This window comes from Labrus mixtus, chromosome 17 (genome assembly GCF_963584025.1).
Source record: "Labrus mixtus chromosome 17, fLabMix1.1, whole genome shotgun sequence".
Classification (NCBI taxonomy): Eukaryota; Metazoa; Chordata; class Actinopteri; order Labriformes; family Labridae; genus Labrus; species Labrus mixtus.
The window spans coordinates 10,816,379-10,837,046 of record NC_083628.1 but is presented as its reverse complement, the minus strand read 5'-3'; the positions used below and the strand labels follow the sequence as shown (position 1 = coordinate 10,837,046).

General features: G+C 39.1%; 1 protein-coding gene and 1 pseudogene across 1 annotated transcript; one reads left to right on the top strand and one right to left on the bottom strand.

Moving 5' to 3' along the window:
• Window positions 1-9,444: 9,444 nt before the first annotated feature.
• Window positions 9,445-16,954, bottom strand: LOC132992026 (sushi domain-containing protein 2-like). The gene is made up of 14 exons (XM_061061108.1): window positions 16,789-16,954; window positions 16,435-16,633; window positions 16,079-16,230; window positions 15,813-15,980; window positions 15,349-15,523; window positions 14,939-15,140; window positions 14,183-14,268; window positions 13,069-13,337; window positions 12,851-12,985; window positions 12,186-12,344; window positions 11,256-11,504; window positions 10,338-10,521; window positions 9,927-10,021; window positions 9,445-9,840 (listed from the first exon to the last, which is right to left on the bottom strand). Exons 1-14 carry the CDS (start codon window positions 16,847-16,849, stop codon window positions 9,644-9,646), a joined length of 2,331 nt encoding a protein of 776 aa, XP_060917091.1. The 5' UTR covers window positions 16,850-16,954; the 3' UTR covers window positions 9,445-9,643.
• Window positions 16,955-17,808: 854 nt separating this feature from the next.
• On the top strand, window positions 17,809-19,958 carry LOC132992617 (uncharacterized; annotated as a pseudogene).
• Window positions 19,959-20,668: the final 710 nt, after the last annotated feature.

Sequence of the window (20,668 nt, the reverse complement as noted above, 5' to 3'; positions counted from 1 at the left end):
TGTTGACCAACATTTTCATGAAAAAATGTTGACCCCGGACCTGTCGTAAATTTTCATGAGAAAATGTTGACCAACATTTTCATGAAAAAATGTTGACCAACATTTTCATGAAAAAATGTTGACCAACATTTTCATGAAAAAATGTTGACCAACATTTCATGAAAAAATGTTGACCCCGGACCTGTCGTAAAAAATGTTGACCAACATTTTCATGAAAAAATGTTGACCAACATTTTCATGAAAAAATGTTGACCAACATTTTCATGAAAAAATGTTGACCCCGGACCTGTCGTAAAAAAGTGTTGACCAACATTTTCATGAAAAAATGTTGACCAACATTTTCATGAAAAAATGTTGACCCCGGACCTGTCGTAAAAAATGTTGACCAACATTTTCATGAAAAAATGTTGACCAACATTTTCATGAAAAAATGTTGACCCCGGACCTGTCGTAAAAAATGTTGACCAACATTTTCATGAAAAAATGTTGACCAACATTTCATGAAAAAATGTTGACCAACATTTTCATGAAAAAATGTTGACCAACATTTTCATGAAAAAATGTTGACCCCGGACCTGTCGTAAAAAATGTTGACCAACATTTTCATGAAAAAATGTTGACCAACATTTTCATGAAAAAATGTTGACCCCGGACCTGTCGTAAAAAATGTTGACCAACATTTTCATGAAAAAATGTTGACCAACATTTCATGAAAAAATGTTGACCAACATTTTCATGAAAAAATGTTGACCAACATTTTCATGAAAAAATGTTGACCCCGGACCTGTCGAAAATTTTCATGAAAAAATGTTGACCAACATTTTCATGAAAAAATGTTGACCAACATTTTCATGAAAAAATGTTGACCCCGGACCTGTCGTAAAAAATGTTGACCAACATTTTCATGAAAAAATGTTGACCAACATTTTCATGAAAAAATGTTGACCCCGGACCTGTCGTAAAAAATGTTGACCAACATTTTCATGAAAAAATGTTGACCAACATTTTCATGAAAAAATGTTGACCAACATTTCATGAAAAAATGTTGACCAACATTTTCATGAAAAAATGTTGACCAACATTTTCATGAAAAAATGTTGACCCCGGACCTGTCGAAAATTTTCATGAAAAAATGTTGACCAACATTTTCATGAAAAAATGTTGACCCCGGACCTGTCATACATTTTCATGATAAAATGTTGACCCCGGACCTGTCGTAAATTTTCATGAGAAAATGTTGACCAACATTTTCATGAAAAAATGTTGACCAACATTTTCATGAAAAAATGTTGACCTCGGACATGTCGAAAATTTTCATAAAAAAATGTTGACCCCGGACCTGTCGAAAATTTTCATGAAAAAATGTTGACCAACATTTTCATGAAAAAATGTTGACCCCGGACCTGTCGAAAATTTTCATGAAAAAATGTTGACCAACATTTTCATGAAAAAATGTTGACCCCGGACCTGTCGAAAACTTTCATGAAAAAATGTTGACCAACATTTTCATGAAAAAATTTTGACCCCGGACCTGTCGTAAATTTTCATGAAAAAGTGTTGACCAACATTTTCATGAAAAAATGTTGACCCCGGACCTGTCGTAAATTTTTCATGGAAAAAATGTTGACCAACATTTTCATGAAAAAATGTTGACCAACATTTTCATGAAAAAATGTTGACCCCGGACCTGTCGTAAATTTTTCATGGAAAAAATGTTGACCAACATTTTCATGAAAAAATGTTGACCAACATTTCATGAAAAAATGTTGACCAACATTTTCATGAAAAAATGTTGACCCCGGACCTGTCGAAAATTTTCATGGAAAAAATGTTGACCAACATTTACATGAAAAAATGTTGACCTCGGACCTGTCGTAAAAATTGTTGACCAACATTTTCATGACAAAATGTTGACCCCGGACCTGTCGAAAATTTTCATGAAAAAATGTTGACCAACATTTTCATGAAAAAATGTTGACCCCGGACCTGTCGTAAAAATTGTTGACCAACATTTTCATGAAAAAATGTTGACCCCGGACCTCTCGTAAATTTTCATGAAAAAATGTCGTAAATTTACATGAAAAAATGTTGACCAACATTTTCATGACAAAATGTTGACCCCGGACCTGTCGTAAATTTTCATGGAAAAAATGTTGACCAGCATTTTCATGAAAAAATGTTGACCCCGGACCTGTCGTAAAAAATGTTGACCAACATTTTCATGAAAAAATGTTGACCAACATTTCATGAAAAAATGTTGACCCCGGACCTGTCGTAAAAAATGTTGACCAACATTTCATGAAAAACTGTTGACCAACATTTTCATGAAAAAATGTTGACCCCGGACCTGTCGAAAATTTTCATGGAAAAAATGTTGACCAACATTTACATGAAAAAATGTTGACCCCGGACCTGTCGTAAAAAATATTGACCAACATTTTCATGAAAAAATGTTGACCCCGGACCTATCGAAAATTTTCATGAAAAAATGTTGACCTCGGACCTGTCGTAAAAATTGTTGACCAACATTTTCATGAAAAAATGTTGACCCCGGACCTGTCGAAAATTTTCATGAAAAAATGTTTACCAACATTTTCATGAAAAAATGTTGACCCCGGACCTGTCGAAAATTTTCATGAAAAAATGTCGTAAATTTACATGAAAAAATGTTGACCAACATTTTCATGAAAAAATGTTGACCCCGGACCTATCGTAAATTTTCATGAAAAAATGTTGACCCCGGACCTGTCGTAAATTTTCATGGAAAAAATGTTGACCAACATTTTCATGAAAAAATGTTGACCCCGGACCTGTCGTAAAAAATGTTGACCTGTCATAAATTTTCATGAAAAAATGTTGACCTGTCGTAAATTTTCATGAAAAAATGTTGACCAACATTTTCATGAAAAAATGTTGACCCCGGACCTGTCGTAAATTTTCATGGAAAAAATGTTGACCCCGGACCTGTTGAAAATTTTCATGAAAAAATGTTGACCCCGGACCTGTCGTAAAAAATGTTGACCAACATTTTCATGAAAAAATGTTGACCCCGGACCTGTCGTAAATTTTCATGGAAAAAATGTTGACCCCGGACCTATCGTAAATTTTCATGAAAAAATGTTGACCAACATTTTCATGAAAAAATGTTGACCCCGGACCTGTCGTAAATTTTCATGAAAAAATGTTGACCCTGGACCTGTCGTAAAAATTGTTGACCAACATTTTCATGAAAAAATGTTGACCCCGGACCTGTCGTAAATTTTCATGAAAAAATGTTGACCCCGGACCTGTCGAAAATTTTCATGAAAAAATGTTGACCAACATTTTGATGAAAAAATGTTGACCCCGGACCTGTCGAAAATTTTCATGAAAAAATGTCGTAAATTTACATGAAAAAATGTTGACCAACATTTTCATGAAAAAATGTTGACCCCGGACCTGTCGTAAAAAATGTTGACCAACATTTTCATGAAAAAATGTTGACCAACATTTTCATGAAAAAATGTTGACCCCGGACCTGTCGTAAAAAATGTTGACCAACATTTTCATGAAAAAATGTTGACCAACATTTCATGAAAAAATGTTGACCAACATTTTCATGAAAAAATGTTGACCAACATTTTCATGAAAAAATGTTGACCCCGGACCTGTCGTAAAAAATGTTGACCAACATTTTCATGAAAAAATGTTGACCAACATTTTCATGAAAAAATGTTGACCCCGGACCTGTCGTAAAAAATGTTGACCAACATTTTCATGAAAAAATGTTGACCAACATTTCATGAAAAAATGTTGACCAACATTTTCATGAAAAAATGTTGACCAACATTTTCATGAAAAAATGTTGACCCCGGACCTGTCGAAAATTTTCATGAAAAAATGTTGACCAACATTTTCATGAAAAAATGTTGACCAACATTTTCATGAAAAAATGTTGACCCCGGACCTGTCGTAAAAAATGTTGACCAACATTTTCATGAAAAAATGTTGACCAACATTTTCATGAAAAAATGTTGACCCCGGACCTGTCGTAAAAAATGTTGACCAACATTTTCATGAAAAAATGTTGACCAACATTTTCATGAAAAAATGTTGACCAACATTTCATGAAAAAATGTTGACCAACATTTTCATGAAAAAATGTTGACCAACATTTTCATGAAAAAATGTTGACCCCGGACCTGTCGAAAATTTTCATGAAAAAATGTTGACCAACATTTTCATGAAAAAATGTTGACCCCGGACCTGTCATACATTTTCATGATAAAATGTTGACCCCGGACCTGTCGTAAATTTTCATGAGAAAATGTTGACCAACATTTTCATGAAAAAATGTTGACCAACATTTTCATGAAAAAATGTTGACCTCGGACATGTCGAAAATTTTCATAAAAAAATGTTGACCCCGGACCTGTCGAAAATTTTCATGAAAAAATGTTGACCAACATTTTCATGAAAAAATGTTGACCCCGGACCTGTCGAAAATTTTCATGAAAAAATGTTGACCAACATTTTCATGAAAAAATGTTGACCCCGGACCTGTCGAAAACTTTCATGAAAAAATGTTGACCAACATTTTCATGAAAAAATTTTGACCCCGGACCTGTCGTAAATTTTCATGAAAAAGTGTTGACCAACATTTTCATGAAAAAATGTTGACCCCGGACCTGTCGTAAATTTTTCATGGAAAAAATGTTGACCAACATTTTCATGAAAAAATGTTGACCAACATTTTCATGAAAAAATGTTGACCCCGGACCTGTCGTAAATTTTTCATGGAAAAAATGTTGACCAACATTTTCATGAAAAAATGTTGACCAACATTTCATGAAAAAATGTTGACCAACATTTTCATGAAAAAATGTTGACCCCGGACCTGTCGAAAATTTTCATGGAAAAAATGTTGACCAACATTTACATGAAAAAATGTTGACCTCGGACCTGTCGTAAAAATTGTTGACCAACATTTTCATGACAAAATGTTGACCCCGGACCTGTCGAAAATTTTCATGAAAAAATGTTGACCAACATTTTCATGAAAAAATGTTGACCCCGGACCTGTCGTAAAAATTGTTGACCAACATTTTCATGAAAAAATGTTGACCCCGGACCTCTCGTAAATTTTCATGAAAAAATGTCGTAAATTTACATGAAAAAATGTTGACCAACATTTTCATGACAAAATGTTGACCCCGGACCTGTCGTAAATTTTCATGGAAAAAATGTTGACCAGCATTTTCATGAAAAAATGTTGACCCCGGACCTGTCGTAAAAAATGTTGACCAACATTTTCATGAAAAAATGTTGACCAACATTTCATGAAAAAATGTTGACCCCGGACCTGTCGTAAAAAATGTTGACCAACATTTCATGAAAAACTGTTGACCAACATTTTCATGAAAAAATGTTGACCCCGGACCTGTCGAAAATTTTCATGGAAAAAATGTTGACCAACATTTACATGAAAAAATGTTGACCCCGGACCTGTCGTAAAAAATATTGACCAACATTTTCATGAAAAAATGTTGACCCCGGACCTATCGAAAATTTTCATGAAAAAATGTTGACCTCGGACCTGTCGTAAAAATTGTTGACCAACATTTTCATGAAAAAATGTTGACCCCGGACCTGTCGAAAATTTTCATGAAAAAATGTTTACCAACATTTTCATGAAAAAATGTTGACCCCGGACCTGTCGAAAATTTTCATGAAAAAATGTCGTAAATTTACATGAAAAAATGTTGACCAACATTTTCATGAAAAAATGTTGACCCCGGACCTATCGTAAATTTTCATGAAAAAATGTTGACCCCGGACCTGTCGTAAATTTTCATGGAAAAAATGTTGACCAACATTTTCATGAAAAAATGTTGACCCCGGACCTGTCGTAAAAAATGTTGACCTGTCATAAATTTTCATGAAAAAATGTTGACCTGTCGTAAATTTTCATGAAAAAATGTTGACCAACATTTTCATGAAAAAATGTTGACCCCGGACCTGTCGTAAATTTTCATGGAAAAAATGTTGACCCCGGACCTGTTGAAAATTTTCATGAAAAAATGTTGACCCCGGACCTGTCGTAAAAAATGTTGACCAACATTTTCATGAAAAAATGTTGACCCCGGACCTGTCGTAAATTTTCATGGAAAAAATGTTGACCCCGGACCTATCGTAAATTTTCATGAAAAAATGTTGACCAACATTTTCATGAAAAAATGTTGACCCCGGACCTGTCGTAAATTTTCATGAAAAAATGTTGACCCTGGACCTGTCGTAAAAATTGTTGACCAACATTTTCATGAAAAAATGTTGACCCCGGACCTGTCGTAAATTTTCATGAAAAAATGTTGACCCCGGACCTGTCGAAAATTTTCATGAAAAAATGTTGACCAACATTTTCATGAAAAAATGTTGACCCCGGACCTGTCGAAAATTTTCATGAAAAAATGTCGTAAATTTACATGAAAAAATGTTGACCAACATTTTCATGAAAAAATGTTGACCCCGGACCTATCGTAAATTTTCATGAAAAAATGTTGACCCCGGACCTGTCGTAAATTTTCATGGAAAAAATGTTGACCAACATTTTCATGAAAAAATGTTGACCCCGGACCTGTCGTAAAAAATGTTGACCTGTCGTAAATTTTCATGAAAAAATGTTGACCTGTCGTAAATTTTCATGAAAAAATGTTGACCAACATTTTCATGAAAAAATGTTGACCCCGGACCTGTCGTAAATTTTCATGGAAAAAATGTTGACCCCGGACCTGTTGAAAATTTTCATGAAAAAATGTTGACCCCGGACCTGTCGTAAAAAATGTTGACCAACATTTTCATGAAAAAATGTTGACCCCGGACCTGTCGTAAATTTTCATGGAAAAAATGTTGACCCCGGACCTGTTGAAAATTTTCATGAAAAAATGTTGAACCCGGACCTGTCGTAAAAAATGTTGACCAACATTTTCATGAAAAAATGTTGACCAACATTTTCCTGAAAAAATGTTGACCCCGGACCTGTCGAAAATTTTCATGAAAAAATGTTGACCCCGGACCTGTCGAAAATTTTCATGAAAAAATGTTGACCAACATTTTCATGAAAAAATGTTGACCCCGGACCTGTCGTAAATTTTCATGGAAAAAATGTTGACCCCGGACCTGTCGTAAATTTTCATGAAAAAATGTCATAAATTTACATGAAAAAATGTTGACCAACATTTTCATGAAAAAATGTTGACCCCGGACCTGTCGTAAAAAATGTTGACCAACATTTTCATGAAAAAATGTTGACCCCAGACCTGTCGTGAATTTTCATGAGAAAATGTTGACCAACATTTTCATGAAAAAATGTTGACCCCGGACCTGTCGTAAATTTTCATGAAAAAATGTTGACCCCGGATCACCCCAGGGATGTGTCCTTTCTCCCCTTTTATTTGTACTATACACAAATGAGTGACAAAGCAGACATGAGAACCGGCACATCATCAAGTTTGCAGATGACTCTGTGATCGTTTCCCTCCTGAGCACTGATGACCCAGATCACGGCCCTGTCGTGAGTGAATTCACAGACTGGTGCAGGTCATCCTTCCTGGACATTAATGTCCTAAAGACTAAAGAAATGACAGTAGATTACAGGAAAAATCCCTCTGTAATTTCCCCTGTTTTTATTAACAACCGGGCTGTTGAGGTGGTACACCAATACAAGTACCTGGAGACTATCATCGATGACAAACTCACCTTCGAGCTCCAAACTGAAGCTGTCTGCAAAAAAGCTCATCAGCGTGTGCACTTTCTGAGGAAGCTTAGGAATTTTAATGTTGACAGCACTTTTATGAAGATGTTTTATTCCTGTTTTATTGAATCAGTTTTAACATTCTGCATGGTGACCTGGTACGGATCATTCAGCATCAAAAACTGCAATAAAATGCAAAGCATTGTTAAACTGTGTATCAGAATCACAGGATCGTCCCTTTCTGACCTTTCTTATTTATATAAAACAAAGTGTCTTAAGAAAGCACAGTCAATCTTGGCAGCTCAAAGTCATCCTGGCCAAGGATTTTAAGTTGCTGCCGTAAGGCTGCAGATTCAGCCTGCCAGCATGCAGGAAAAGGAGGTTGAGAAACTCATTTGTTCCTGCTGCCATCACCTTTTTAAACCACAAACTGTGTTGCCTCTGTTTCTTATCTATTGTATTTATTTACTGTCCTTTCTATGTTGTTTGCTCATTTCGGGCTGTATGTGTGTGTTTGACTGCTCACTGCAAAACAAATTGCCCTCTCGCAGAGATAATAAAGACAACCTTGAACCTTGAACCTTGAATCACTGCATATATTCAGATAGGGAGAGATGTACAACTAAGGTCCCCCTTTAGGGGTAGCACACACAAAATTGTGATTCAAGAGGAAAATTGTCAGAAAATTTCACACAATTTCATTTTTACTGTTCCAATTATTGACACACATTGGGTAAATCTATTTATCTATCTATCTATTTAAATTCAACTTTTTTTTTGCTGTATTTGCTTATTTCCTTTGTATTGCTTAACTATTATTTTATCTTTTTGTCTTTTTTCTCTTCGTTCTAGAGCACAACAAAGGGGGAAACAATTTTGGAATTTAGATTCAATTTTCCAATGAAAAAAGAAAGCTTTGTCGCCTCTGAACGTTAGTATTATTGTTTGCTGCCAGCAAATCAGTCTTATCACTTATTGAACCTCCTGAGGCTAATATTTTTGGAATGAAATTGAGACAGCTATGGTCAGTACTCTTGCGAAATATGTCAAAGACGTTCATTATCCCCAGAGGATACATTTTAAATTATTTTAATCCCTTAATTAATTGAGCTGTATTTCCCATTCAGCTTTGTTTGTGAATTGGTAAATGCTGTGACTGTACACAGATGAAGGGATGAAGTGTAAACCTCCAACCTGTTTGATGGTATGATTGGTCACTGAAGAATTTTGATTCCCCCCAATGGGGCACAAGATGAGAGCTGTTAAATCTAAATAAACTGTGGAAATGCTCAATGCTTAATCTCTGCATAAAAACAGGAAGTCAGTGGCATTAAAAATCCTAAAAAGGATTTGAATTAATTTCACTTTTCTCCTATAAGACAGCTGTTTTGTAAGAGGCTTGTATCTGTAGGGCTGGGGTGAGTGGACTCATTACTCACCTGTTTCTTAGTTTAAATGCACACCTGTATACAGTAGCACAGACCATCAATGTCTGCACAAATGTGCAGAAAGAGTGGACGGATGTACAAATGCCAAGAGCATGATGTGAAAAGCTTCGCGCCATCGTGACATTTTCACAATATGTCATCAAGTTAGAAATTCATTGTAAGAAAGTATTTTCTCTAGTACTTTCCATAGGACATAAAGGACAACACAAGGAAAGTGTTCTTTCTCTTGATTTAATTTCCAATTTCATGAAAATCCAAATGCAAACATGAATTTAAAATTTACATTTAAGTGAAAAAAAAGAGAGTGCTTTGATTTCTGTGCACTGTAACAGCTGATTTGATTGATCAAAGGTTGCATTAAAAGACAAACAAACACACACAACCACACAGACCTGCTCAAATACAAACACTCACCATTTGCTACTGCTGATTCGTAAAGATCAGAATCGTTGAACAAAGAAGTATTTCATTTTTTATTCATACTGGGAATCACGCAGCTTGTCTCTGCTCCAGACCATAAGCCGCTCCTCAGGCACACGCGCTCTGCGGATCCTTTGAGAGTGTAGCCGTCATCACAGGAAAACTGCACCTTCGCTCCTTCTAAGTATGTGGTCCCCTCCTTCTTACCATTATCTGGTGGCCTCAGCCATCCACAGGAAATAACTGCATGGGATAACAAACATTAACATTGTGAACCCAAGGAAAATATTATACATGAGTGCTGCAGATACTTTTTTTTATAGACTCACCTTGCTTTAGATCCTGAACTAGAGAAATGTGACTTTGGAAAGATACTCTGGTAGCATTTCCCATGCTTGGACTACGGCCAACCAGGATATCGTACCTTAAAACCAGATCATAAAAATAAGCAAATTCAGCAGAATCAGTTATATACCATACAATGAGAATAATTTGCATTCAAAGAAGATTTTGAATAAAGGGTCAGGCTCTTACAACATTTCCTTTTTAAATTAAATTGAAGCCCAGTTTCAACACAGGCTCCAACAGAAAAAAAATATTCAAATTTATTCCAAGGGAAAAACAGTACTGCTAATGATAAATAAACTAAATTAAATGTATGACTGACTGTTTTAAACTGATATGTTTCATAAATTATTATTATTAAGTTTAAAAGTAGACACAAGTTGTTCTTGTCATACCTGCAGAACTGTGAGCCCTCTCCAGAGCAGATCTCTGATGCCTGATTGGCTAAAGGATCATCTGGGTTCTCAGGGACAGAAAACACTGGAAGAAAACTCAGGTCATGTCTAGGACCAGAGCGGTATTGTTCCAAAAGATATTCAGAGTCATAAGTGAACAAAGCAGACTTGTTGAAGACAGCCCCTGTAAGATAAAACAAGAAAGAAACACAGCTATCAGCTCAAACCATTGTCTCCAAGAAGTATGTTTATCCCCCCACGGAAGAGTAACATGAAGGGAATATGCCCCAAAACAGATAGAAGTATGTCAATGAAATGATGCCCCCCCTTTTATATTTTCTTGACTACATTTTGCATTGACTGCAAAAACTCTTTTGGAATTGATGTATGGAATACAGATTTGAAACAAAACAAAAAAACATGACACCTTTTATGTAGCAAGCACATTCTTTCTACATTACGACTTCCAGCTTCTGAACACACTGCACAGTTAGAAGCATGGCTTCTCAACTCAGGTAATTGGACCATTCTGCAAGTCAGTAAAACATTTACAATAGTTGTTTACCTTAATTCCATAATGTGGAATCTCATATTCTTTATACTTTTATGTTTGCTTATTAACTGATCCAATGCATTAGACATAACCTCACATATACATGCAACATGACCTTATATGACCACTGCAGCACACGAACATTAGCCGATACTCACCTCACCTCAGAATTAATTTCTGTTAAACTGTAGTTTCAGTACACAGCTGTTGTATACGTTGCCAAACTTGATGTCTATTTCACTACATTAACTGAAGGTATTGCTTGTTTGGTAAATGATACAGCTCATATAATTAGTAAGTACCTCACAGTAGGTTCACCACAGACACAAACACAACAGTATTCTACTTTATGAAATCTATCTTACAGCTTGCTCCGAAGCTGAACAGCTCCTCAGGATTGCTGTGGTTCCGCACAAGCTGCCCGTTGCTGAGTGCGAGGTCATCCTTAGGGTCGTTGTTCATCCGTCCCAACAATCCTACAGTGGAGTTTCTGAACTCCTCGGGCAGGAGCACGGTGGTGGTCATGGTTCCCTCTCTCAGTCGCACTTCCACCCCAGCTCCAGAGGAAAACATCACAGTCACATTTGTCGAGGCGGGGGAAAAGACAAACACACCTAAAAAGAGATATTAGAACAAAATAAGTTCTGGTATTTTTATCAAGATGACAGCTTACTTTGAGAATTTTTTTCATTCTTAATCAGCTTCATTAAGTTTTGTTTCGGCCACCCAACAGGACATTTGTTAAAAATAGTCAAATACTTCATTAGAAAAATCATTAGACACCTGGGAATACGTTATTAATTGCGATTACATTAATTGAGATTCATACAACAGAAAATGTAGTTTTTTATATTTTATGGTTTTTAGTCTTAACAGGAACGCTGACTCTGTAATAATAACCCGCCAAATTATCAATGCACCTAACAAAGTGACATCTTTTCTTGAACTAAATACAAGATTCACCACTGTCCCTTTTGAATCATTTCTGTACGGTCCCTTATTGTTATGATGGTTAGGAAAAAAATGTATGCCTTTAGGGCAGTACAGTCACACTGCTCTCATAAATCACTCAGATATCTGGTTATCCGGTCATAACTGTCATTCAACTGATATAACATATCATATCCTGAAACTGTTTTTCACTTCTTTACATCTCTTGGGTGAGTCACAATTTCAAAGGAAAATGATGAAGTCACAAATCGGCATTCTTGTTATAACTATTAGATGGGTTAAGTAGAATGAAAACGATTTTTCTACATTTTTATTTAAAGCAGTGAAGAGAATGACGGTCTCACCATGCAGGTCCATCCAGCTCTGCTCAGTAAACGGGAGGGTTTTCTGATTCTGCAACACTTCCAGGCCTTTGTGACCCGTGACCAGCCGCACCTCAATCACATCAGAGTCTGCTTCTTGCATGGCCACAGATGTCAACTTTGTTGCTTTTATAAAGGTTCCTGACAGTGAGAGAAGCAGACCAGTGTCATGGGAAACAGCCAGTTTAGCAGGATAGCAGTGTGTATTAAAAGAAAAAAAGTTGTCATATGTATTTTTATTGTTGGTCAGGGGCGTATTCCAGTCTTTATGACTAAGGTGTCCCAAATTGGCGGGGTTTGTTTGCACAAACTCATTTTATTTGAAACCATTTTCTGCCTCAAATAATCACATCAATGTTTCTATTATTCAAAATATAACATCAAAAAGACATTCATGCTCAATTCTTAAAAAACTCAAAAAGGTTTATCTCCTAAAGTAAAAGCATCAGCAAAAGAAACATTTCTTTATCAAAAAGCCACAAAAGCTATTAGCTGCCTGTTGCAACACAAGCAAATAAGTCCCGCCTTATAGCGGAGATAGCATTGGTGGCAAACAATATTTCAGATTTTCTTGCCACCCCAGACAACCTGTGGACACACCCTTTATGGTAGAACAAACAACAAATTCTTCAAGTACAGTAACTCACCATTCACTGGCTCTGTTCTGCCTTGGATTGTCAGACGTTTCTTCTCTGAGGACACCAAAGTGTACTCCCCTTTGCCATTGAAGGAGTAGCTGACACCGTTGAATGTAATGAAGTGGGGATCTCCAAACACCACAGCTGGTATTAAAACACAAAAATTAGGACATGACACAAATTCTAATCATTTAAAAACATAAACCTTGAATTTGTGAATTCCTCACCTGACCTGGGCGCCCTGTAGTGCCTGCAGTCACTGGACGGCCGGAGTTTGAAGTAGTTGTAGCAGTTGTCAGACCAGAGGCAGCAGTAGTAAAAGCTGAGCACATCATACACCCAGTGGGAGTCACCAGGAACGCGAGGTGGCTTCTTGAATGGAGGAGATCCCCATTCGTGTGCTCGGTCTGGACTGCTGCCCCCATTCGAGTCTGATGTGAGGACCTGAGCGCCAGTGCTGTCATAGCAGCACTGCTGTCCTGATGCATATGTGGGGCTGTTAATAAATAAATAAAAACACTGGCAATTAGCTTGAACACTTCTACAGCCAACAGAGGTTTTTCAATAATAGTAATGCAAGTTTTAGCTGGTTAGGAAACAAAAGTACATTTACAATGATGCCTCTTTATGAAATACAAAAGCAAACAACACCATCATTAATAAGCTTCATAATTCTTTTTCTTTTAAGTCATTTTTACATGTCTGTAAACAATGTCGCAGGGTAGGTGTCAGACGAGTGCATTGTCTGTACACTGAAGGATAAGCATTTAAAAACACATATTTCTATCACAATCATTGATACGATAGACTGTTAAAAGAGAGCAGGCTGATATTTTACACATATATACAGGACTAGTACTTATTGTCAGGGTGAGGTAGTGTGGGCCCATCTTTACGATGCAGATAAAAACACAGTAGGAAATAAACATGCCAAAATATGGCCAAATGATATTTGTCTCAATTGGTATTTTCCATTAACAATATAAAAAATGTATATATTGAACCTTTTCAAGAAACAGTCAGTATCTATCCTATAATATCTCACAGTTATGGGGCTTGATACTCCTCCTAAGACAGTTAAAAATTATATATTACACAAAGTTTTTGGACTAATGCAAACTTTTAAGTGCAAACTTTTTTTACAAATGCTACAACAGTAAGAAAAGCACAGTGGAGAACAGCAGTTGTTACATGTAAAATAAAAAAGCTAAAAAAACCAACAACCTTACCCTTCCTAATATGTTTGACCAATGCTATGAATGCTATGAAAAATGCATTTGTTAAAATGTGATTATGACACTTATGTCACCCAACCCTGAGGTCAAAGAGGACAAGACTCACCTGGCGTGTACGGCCCTCACACAATGAGCGCTGCCAGGATGGTAGGTGCACTCACTCCCTGTCTCTATATCACAGTATTGATCAGTCTGCATAGAGAGACACAGTGTGTGAGCAGGCAGCTAAACAGGCCTTTAACAATGGTTGTTCATAATCCAGGTGCTGGTTTTATTGGAATACTACAAGCTGTTGTAAACTAGATAATTATAACTTTTATAGCTTCTGATTATACAGTGACTCCCTCTTTTTGAAATGATGCAAAAAAAAAAACGATTTGAAGCTAGCTAATTCTAATGACTTCTTTTCAGCACACTGAAAGTGATATATAAACTTTGTTACATGTGTCAAAACCAAAAACAATTTGTGAAGTTTTTAAACAGATTTGTTGAGCAGTTGAGAAAATGTACATGTAATGGCAAAACTACTGATGCAAGTATTTATTCGGCTTGCAATATAAATGTGTGATTGCAAATACTATAATACTTTGAGACCACTTGACCGCTTGACTCTCTGAGCATTAGCGGAGGGCTGTGGCCACTTAAGATCACCATAAACAGACACATAAAGTCATTATGTTGATTGTAGATACATTCTTAAACTCTGATGCAATTTCTCTTGAGTTTATCTTCTTAATTACAGTTAATGAATTAATGTTTAAAGAGAGTCAAGATTGTTTAAGCTGCATCTCTAGTTATCAGTGTATTAGTTCCTTCCTTTGTTTAATTTGCTTTAATGTGCACAAGTGTTATCAACACTTACATGAAACCTCCCTGTGTCGGCTCTGGCTTGAGCCAGAGTGCAGGGGCAGTCGATGATGTCATTGAGGAAGTTAGGCAGCTGATCTTCCAGTTTGTCCCATGCTAAACATTTATCTGAAGCCCAAACTGTCGAGTTCTGCCTGAACTTCTCCTCCAGATGCCAGGCCAGAGCGTGATCCTCGGTCCATGCAGCCTGTACATTCCTATAACAAAAACAATTTAACTGTTATTTTGTGTTCAGTAATTGTGTACTTTCTACTACAATTTCTAATATAAATTATCTTTTTTTTAAACAAACCTTTAACATAATTATCTTTAAAGGCTATTTGATCAGTGTGAATCCTTTATTGATTAGCAAAAATAATCATTTGTATTACAAATCTCTATAATGTTGCTAGTGTTGGTACATACCACATGCCATCCTTGTAGCAGCTGGGGCTGACACGTACAGAACCTAGCTCCCAACTTGAAAAGCCATTTTCTGCTGGTTTGGGCAGAAAGCTAAAGGAGCCATTGTTGATGTGATTCTTAGCAAGTGAGTACAGATATGCCCACTCACCCTGCCAGGTGTCTGTATAAGCTTTTCCTATAATAAAAAAAAAACATTTTACACATTATACACAAAGAGGGACAACTAGTCTCCACCACCTTCCATTGTACAAAAGTAAAGCCAAAATACCCTTTGCGACGGGTGAAACAAGGTTTGAGAATATTTTCATTGATGTGTATTTTAATTTGATAATTTGACCCATGTCCCATCTGTTAACATGGAGGAGGAGGGACTTATGACCTATACTGTAGCCAATCAGGAGGGGGAGCTTGAAATCTTTTGGGTTCACTTGTGGGGAGATGTCATGTCATCTCTGGGTACTCACCTGTCTCTCTGTACCCCCACAGCTCTATGTTCACCCTCTCGGCTCTGACCAACGAGGTATTCCACGTCATCTCCAGAATGCCTCCAACATCAGGAGTACCATAGTACTGCCATTTTGTAGAGTTGACCAGAATCGCCTTAAACTTAACATCTAACTTCCCAGTATGAACTGTAGCAACATAAAAAGATCAAATCAATTAATCTTTCACCTCATTCAAAACCAAATACAGAAAAACTATGTTAAAAGGACTATAGAATTTATCGTACCTGAGAGCCAGGATCCGTCTCTGCTAAATGTGGTGCCGTTATCAGAGGAGACTTGAAAAGGAACCCATCCAGTCTCGAATAACAATGGGGAGATACAATGGCCTCTACCACTTTCTTCCACATAACCCACAGTGTCTGTATTATTGTTGAACCTGCCAATATAAACAGTAGTCAGCAAGTGTTTGTACTTCAACTGTATTTTGTTACTGCTACATTTTCTACTGAAGGTTTTTTTTCTCTTTTCTTCAACTGCATGTCATTATTGTCTTAGATGCGTTTCTCAGTGGAGTGTCAGCAGGTATTACTAGAACAGGTTAAAGAAAATGTCAATACTGCTAAAAAAATACAATTCTTACCTGCACACAATGTGGGAAGTCTTATTGAAACTTGCTTCCAGTAGCATAAAATCAGTCCCACCCAGAATGGACCCAGAGTATGGAAGGATATCCACACAGTACTCTTTATAGTCGGTACAGCAGGTTCCCAGAGACGTGCATGTTGAGGAACATGAGCATTCGGGAAATGTTTCCCCACATCCACGTTCACATGACAGTCCTGTTAAAAAAAAATGTTGAGGCTACTGCTCTATTCCATTTCAAAGAGTATCCAATGTTTACACAGAAATAGTGTTGATTTACTCATGGAGTAAGAAAGCAAACACAACCTAAATCGACATTTTTTTTTCAGTTTAGAAGTCTGTGTAAACTTACCTGATGTCCTGCAGATAAATAAAACCAGAGCGACAAATAAGACTGTGGTCAATCTTTCCATCTTGACAGGTTTTTCTCTGGACCTGTCCTCATTTTCTCCCAGTTATATATTCTCAGCATTTAAACTTTGGCCCTTCAACCATTGCAGAACCTCTGTTTAATCATCAACCAGAGGTCAGCCTACCCCTGCAGTCAGCGGACTGCGGGGGTAGTACCAGGACACTGGTTCGGTGACAGCTAAGAAAGACTGCTGACGTTTGGGAAACACCGGAACCGGGGTGTGGAGGCTTGGCAGGCCGAAGCACATCCTCTGTGAGGAGGAACCCATCATTAATCACTATGGAAAGATATATTACAAGATACCCCCAGGGTCGGGCGAGAGCGGGGGAGGATGATCTACCCACAGGACAGACTATTGTTATGAACACCCATGACGGACAATCGACTACAGAACAGCTAAACAATTTATCCAGGGTCTGCAGATGTGGGAAGATTTGCAAAAACGAAAGGGGTCTGAAGATACATCAGTCAAGGATGAAGTGCTTGCAACCTACCAATAATGTGCAACGCGCAGGGCAACCTGGTGAGATGAAGGAGAGGCTGAGTCAGGAGTCAAACCACAGTCCCCAGAATCTCCAAGCACGTAACGAGGTGGGGGGCAGGAACAGCATCGCTGATGTATCAGAGGAGACAAGGCACCAGGTGGAGAGCGAAGACACTCTAGGCACAAGACGGCCTGTGCAGAGAATGAATGCAGGAGAAGCCAGGAAAGAGCCAGTAAACTGGCCTGCTGCAGCAGGGAAAAGGGAATGGGAGGTGTTTGATCAAGACGTGGACCGGGTGCTGGAACTAGTGACTGCAGGAGATGTGGGGAAGAAGCTCAGGACTATGTCTGCGATCATCTGGAGCATGGGGGCGGAGAGCTTCGGGAGGAAGGAGGTTAAAGCTTTATCAAATCCAGCCAAAGGAAAATCGACGCTTGAGGGAGATAGCAATCCTAAGAGCTAAAGGATTGCCTAAAACCTGCGGAGGCTAAAGAAGGCTTTTCGTGAAGCAGCAGAGGAGGAAAAACCAGCGCTCACGGAAATCCCAGATAACCGGAGGGAAAAAATTAAGATTAAGATTACAATAAGGAGTGCTACCGCAGAGACAGGAAGCAAAGGATGAAGGAAAGGGTGGACCTCACCAAGAAACCATTCAAATATATGTCAAAACTTCTGGGCGACAAAACATCAGGGGAGTTGAAATCAACGAAGGAGGAGGTAGAGGAGCACCTTCGTCGAGTCCACAGTGACCCCAGAAGGGGGGATAGCTTAGAGGAGATGGGAAAACTCATCCAACCAGTGGAACCAATTATCCCCTTTGGTTTGAAGGAACCAAGTTGGCAGGAAGTCAGTAACTTTCTCAGGAAGGCCAGAGGAAAATCAGCCCCAGGGCCAAATGGCATTCCGTACAAGGTGTACAAATATTGCGAAAGACTCAGGAGACGGCTCTGGAAGTTACTAAGGGTGGCATGGAAGAATTTCCTTGCTGATGGCTGGTTGGTTGCCGAGGGATGCTTCATCCCTAAGGAGGAAAATTCCACAGAGATCAACCAGTTCCACACCATCTCACTCCTCAATGTGGAAGGAAAGATCTTCTTTGGGATTTTGGCAAAGAGGCTGACCAATTTCATGTTGGACAACGGGTATATGGACACTTCAGTTCAGAAAGGTGGAGTTCCGGGGGTAACTCGCTGGCTTGAGCACACCAGTGTAATCTCCAAGATCATAGAAGATGCGAAGAGGAACCATGGTGACCTGACAGTACTGTGGCTTGACCTTACCAATGCCTATGGAGCAATACCTCACAAGCTAGTGCAAGCAACACTGAAAACCATGTCCCAGAGCGATTCCAAAAGCTCTTGCAGTGCTACTTCAACAAATTCAAGATGCGTTTTACCTGCAGGAACTTCACTACTGACTGGCAGAGACTGGAGGTGTCACTGGGTGCACAATCTCAGTGATTCTGTTTTCCGCAGCAATGAACCTTCTTGTCAAGTCAGCAGATAAGTTATGTTGGGGGGCAGTGCTGGCAAGTGACATCCAACAGGTGCCCATCAGGGCATTTATGGACAACCTCACCATCACAGCAAAATCAGTACCTGAAGGGAGGTGGATTTTGGAGGACTTGGTTGAGCTCACCAATTGGGCAAGGATGGAGTTCAAACCTGCAAAATCCGGAAGCCTAGTACTAAGGAAGGGGCGTGTCCAGGATCAGTTTCGCTTTAAGATAAAAGACAACATCATTCCAACGGTGCAGGAGAAACCGGTGAAGAGCTTGGGGAAATGGTATAGGGTGGACCTCAATGACAAGCAGATTGTGAAGGAGATGCTCAATCAAGCTGAGACCTGGATGACATCTCTGGAGAAGAGTGGGCTACCCGGCAAGTATAAAGTCTGGGGATACCAACATGGGGAGCTTCCCAGATTGCTCTGGCCACTGCTCGTCTACCAGGTACACAGTTCCACTGTTGAGGGGCTGGAGAGGAAGATGAACACTTACCTGAGGAGATGGCTGTCGGTCCCAAGAAGCTTCTGCTCCATTGGCCTGTACAGCACAGGCAGCAAGCTGCAGCTGCCAGTAACATCAGTAGTGGAGGAGTACAAGGCAACAAAAACCCGCCAGACCAAGATGCTGCGAGACAGCAAAGATGCAAGAGTTCGCCAGGCAAACATTGAGGTCAGAACAGGTCGCAAGTGGTCAGCCAGCAGAGCGCTGAGGGAGGCGGAGGATCGCCTTCACCATGCTGACATCGTTGGGGCAGTAGCCCAGGGCAGGCTAAGCCTTGGTTGCTCCACTAGGGCAAACTGGAAAAGGCTAATCCAAAGGAACATGGCATGGTTCAAAGGGAGTTACGCAGGGCAGAGGAGGAAGGCAGACATGTCAAGGCGTTAGCCATGAACAAACAGGGCAGCTGGACGAGGTGGGAGAGTGTGTGGGGAAGGGCACTGACCTGGAAGGACATCTGGAGCATGGAAGAACACCGGATCAAGTTTCTGTTGTTTTCTGTGTATGATGTCCTGCCGACTCCATCTAACCTCCACACATGGGGATTGGCCGAAAGGCCCAGCTGCACGCTCTGTGGAAGGCCACATGGATGGCTGTGGATACTGGGAGATGCAGGCTGACCTTAAGCAGCAGCTTAAATTTCCAGAGGAGATAACCCTTACCAAACTCAGACCCGACATCTGTTCTCTGGTCTAGAGGTACCAAGCAAGTGATCCTAATGGAACTTACAGTACCCTGGGAAGAGAGGATTGAGGAAGCACATGAGAGCAACCCCAAGAAATATCAGACTCTCATCCTCGACAGCCAGCGTAATGGGTGGAAGGCATGGAACCTGCCAGTGTAGGTCGGCTGCAGGAGCTTCGCAGGGCAGTCACTCTGGAGAGCTCTCGGACTGCTTGGAATTGAAGGCATGGCTAGGAAGCGGCTGATAGCCAACATCACCAAGCAGGCAGAGGCAACATCCCGGTGGATTTGGATAAAGCGGAATGAGCACTGGCAGAGCAAACCTGGGGAGGGAAAATATCAGAGTTGAGTGGCGGACTGCAGGGGTAGTACCAGGACGCTGGTTCAACTGTCGAGCCCCCCCCCCCGAGATGTCATAGGCTTTATGAAACTTATTTGAAAACCTGCATAAGCCACTCAACTCATGTCCAGTTTGGAGGGGGGTGCCTTGAGGGAGGGAAAAGGAGAGAGCGATTCCACTGGCTCACAGATGGTGCAGGTGAGCCGGTTGTGTAACCCCTATCGTATTTTGCACATTACCTTTGAACAGTATTTGCACAGTTATTATGTGATTAATGGATTTACCTTCTTACTCATATCTTACATA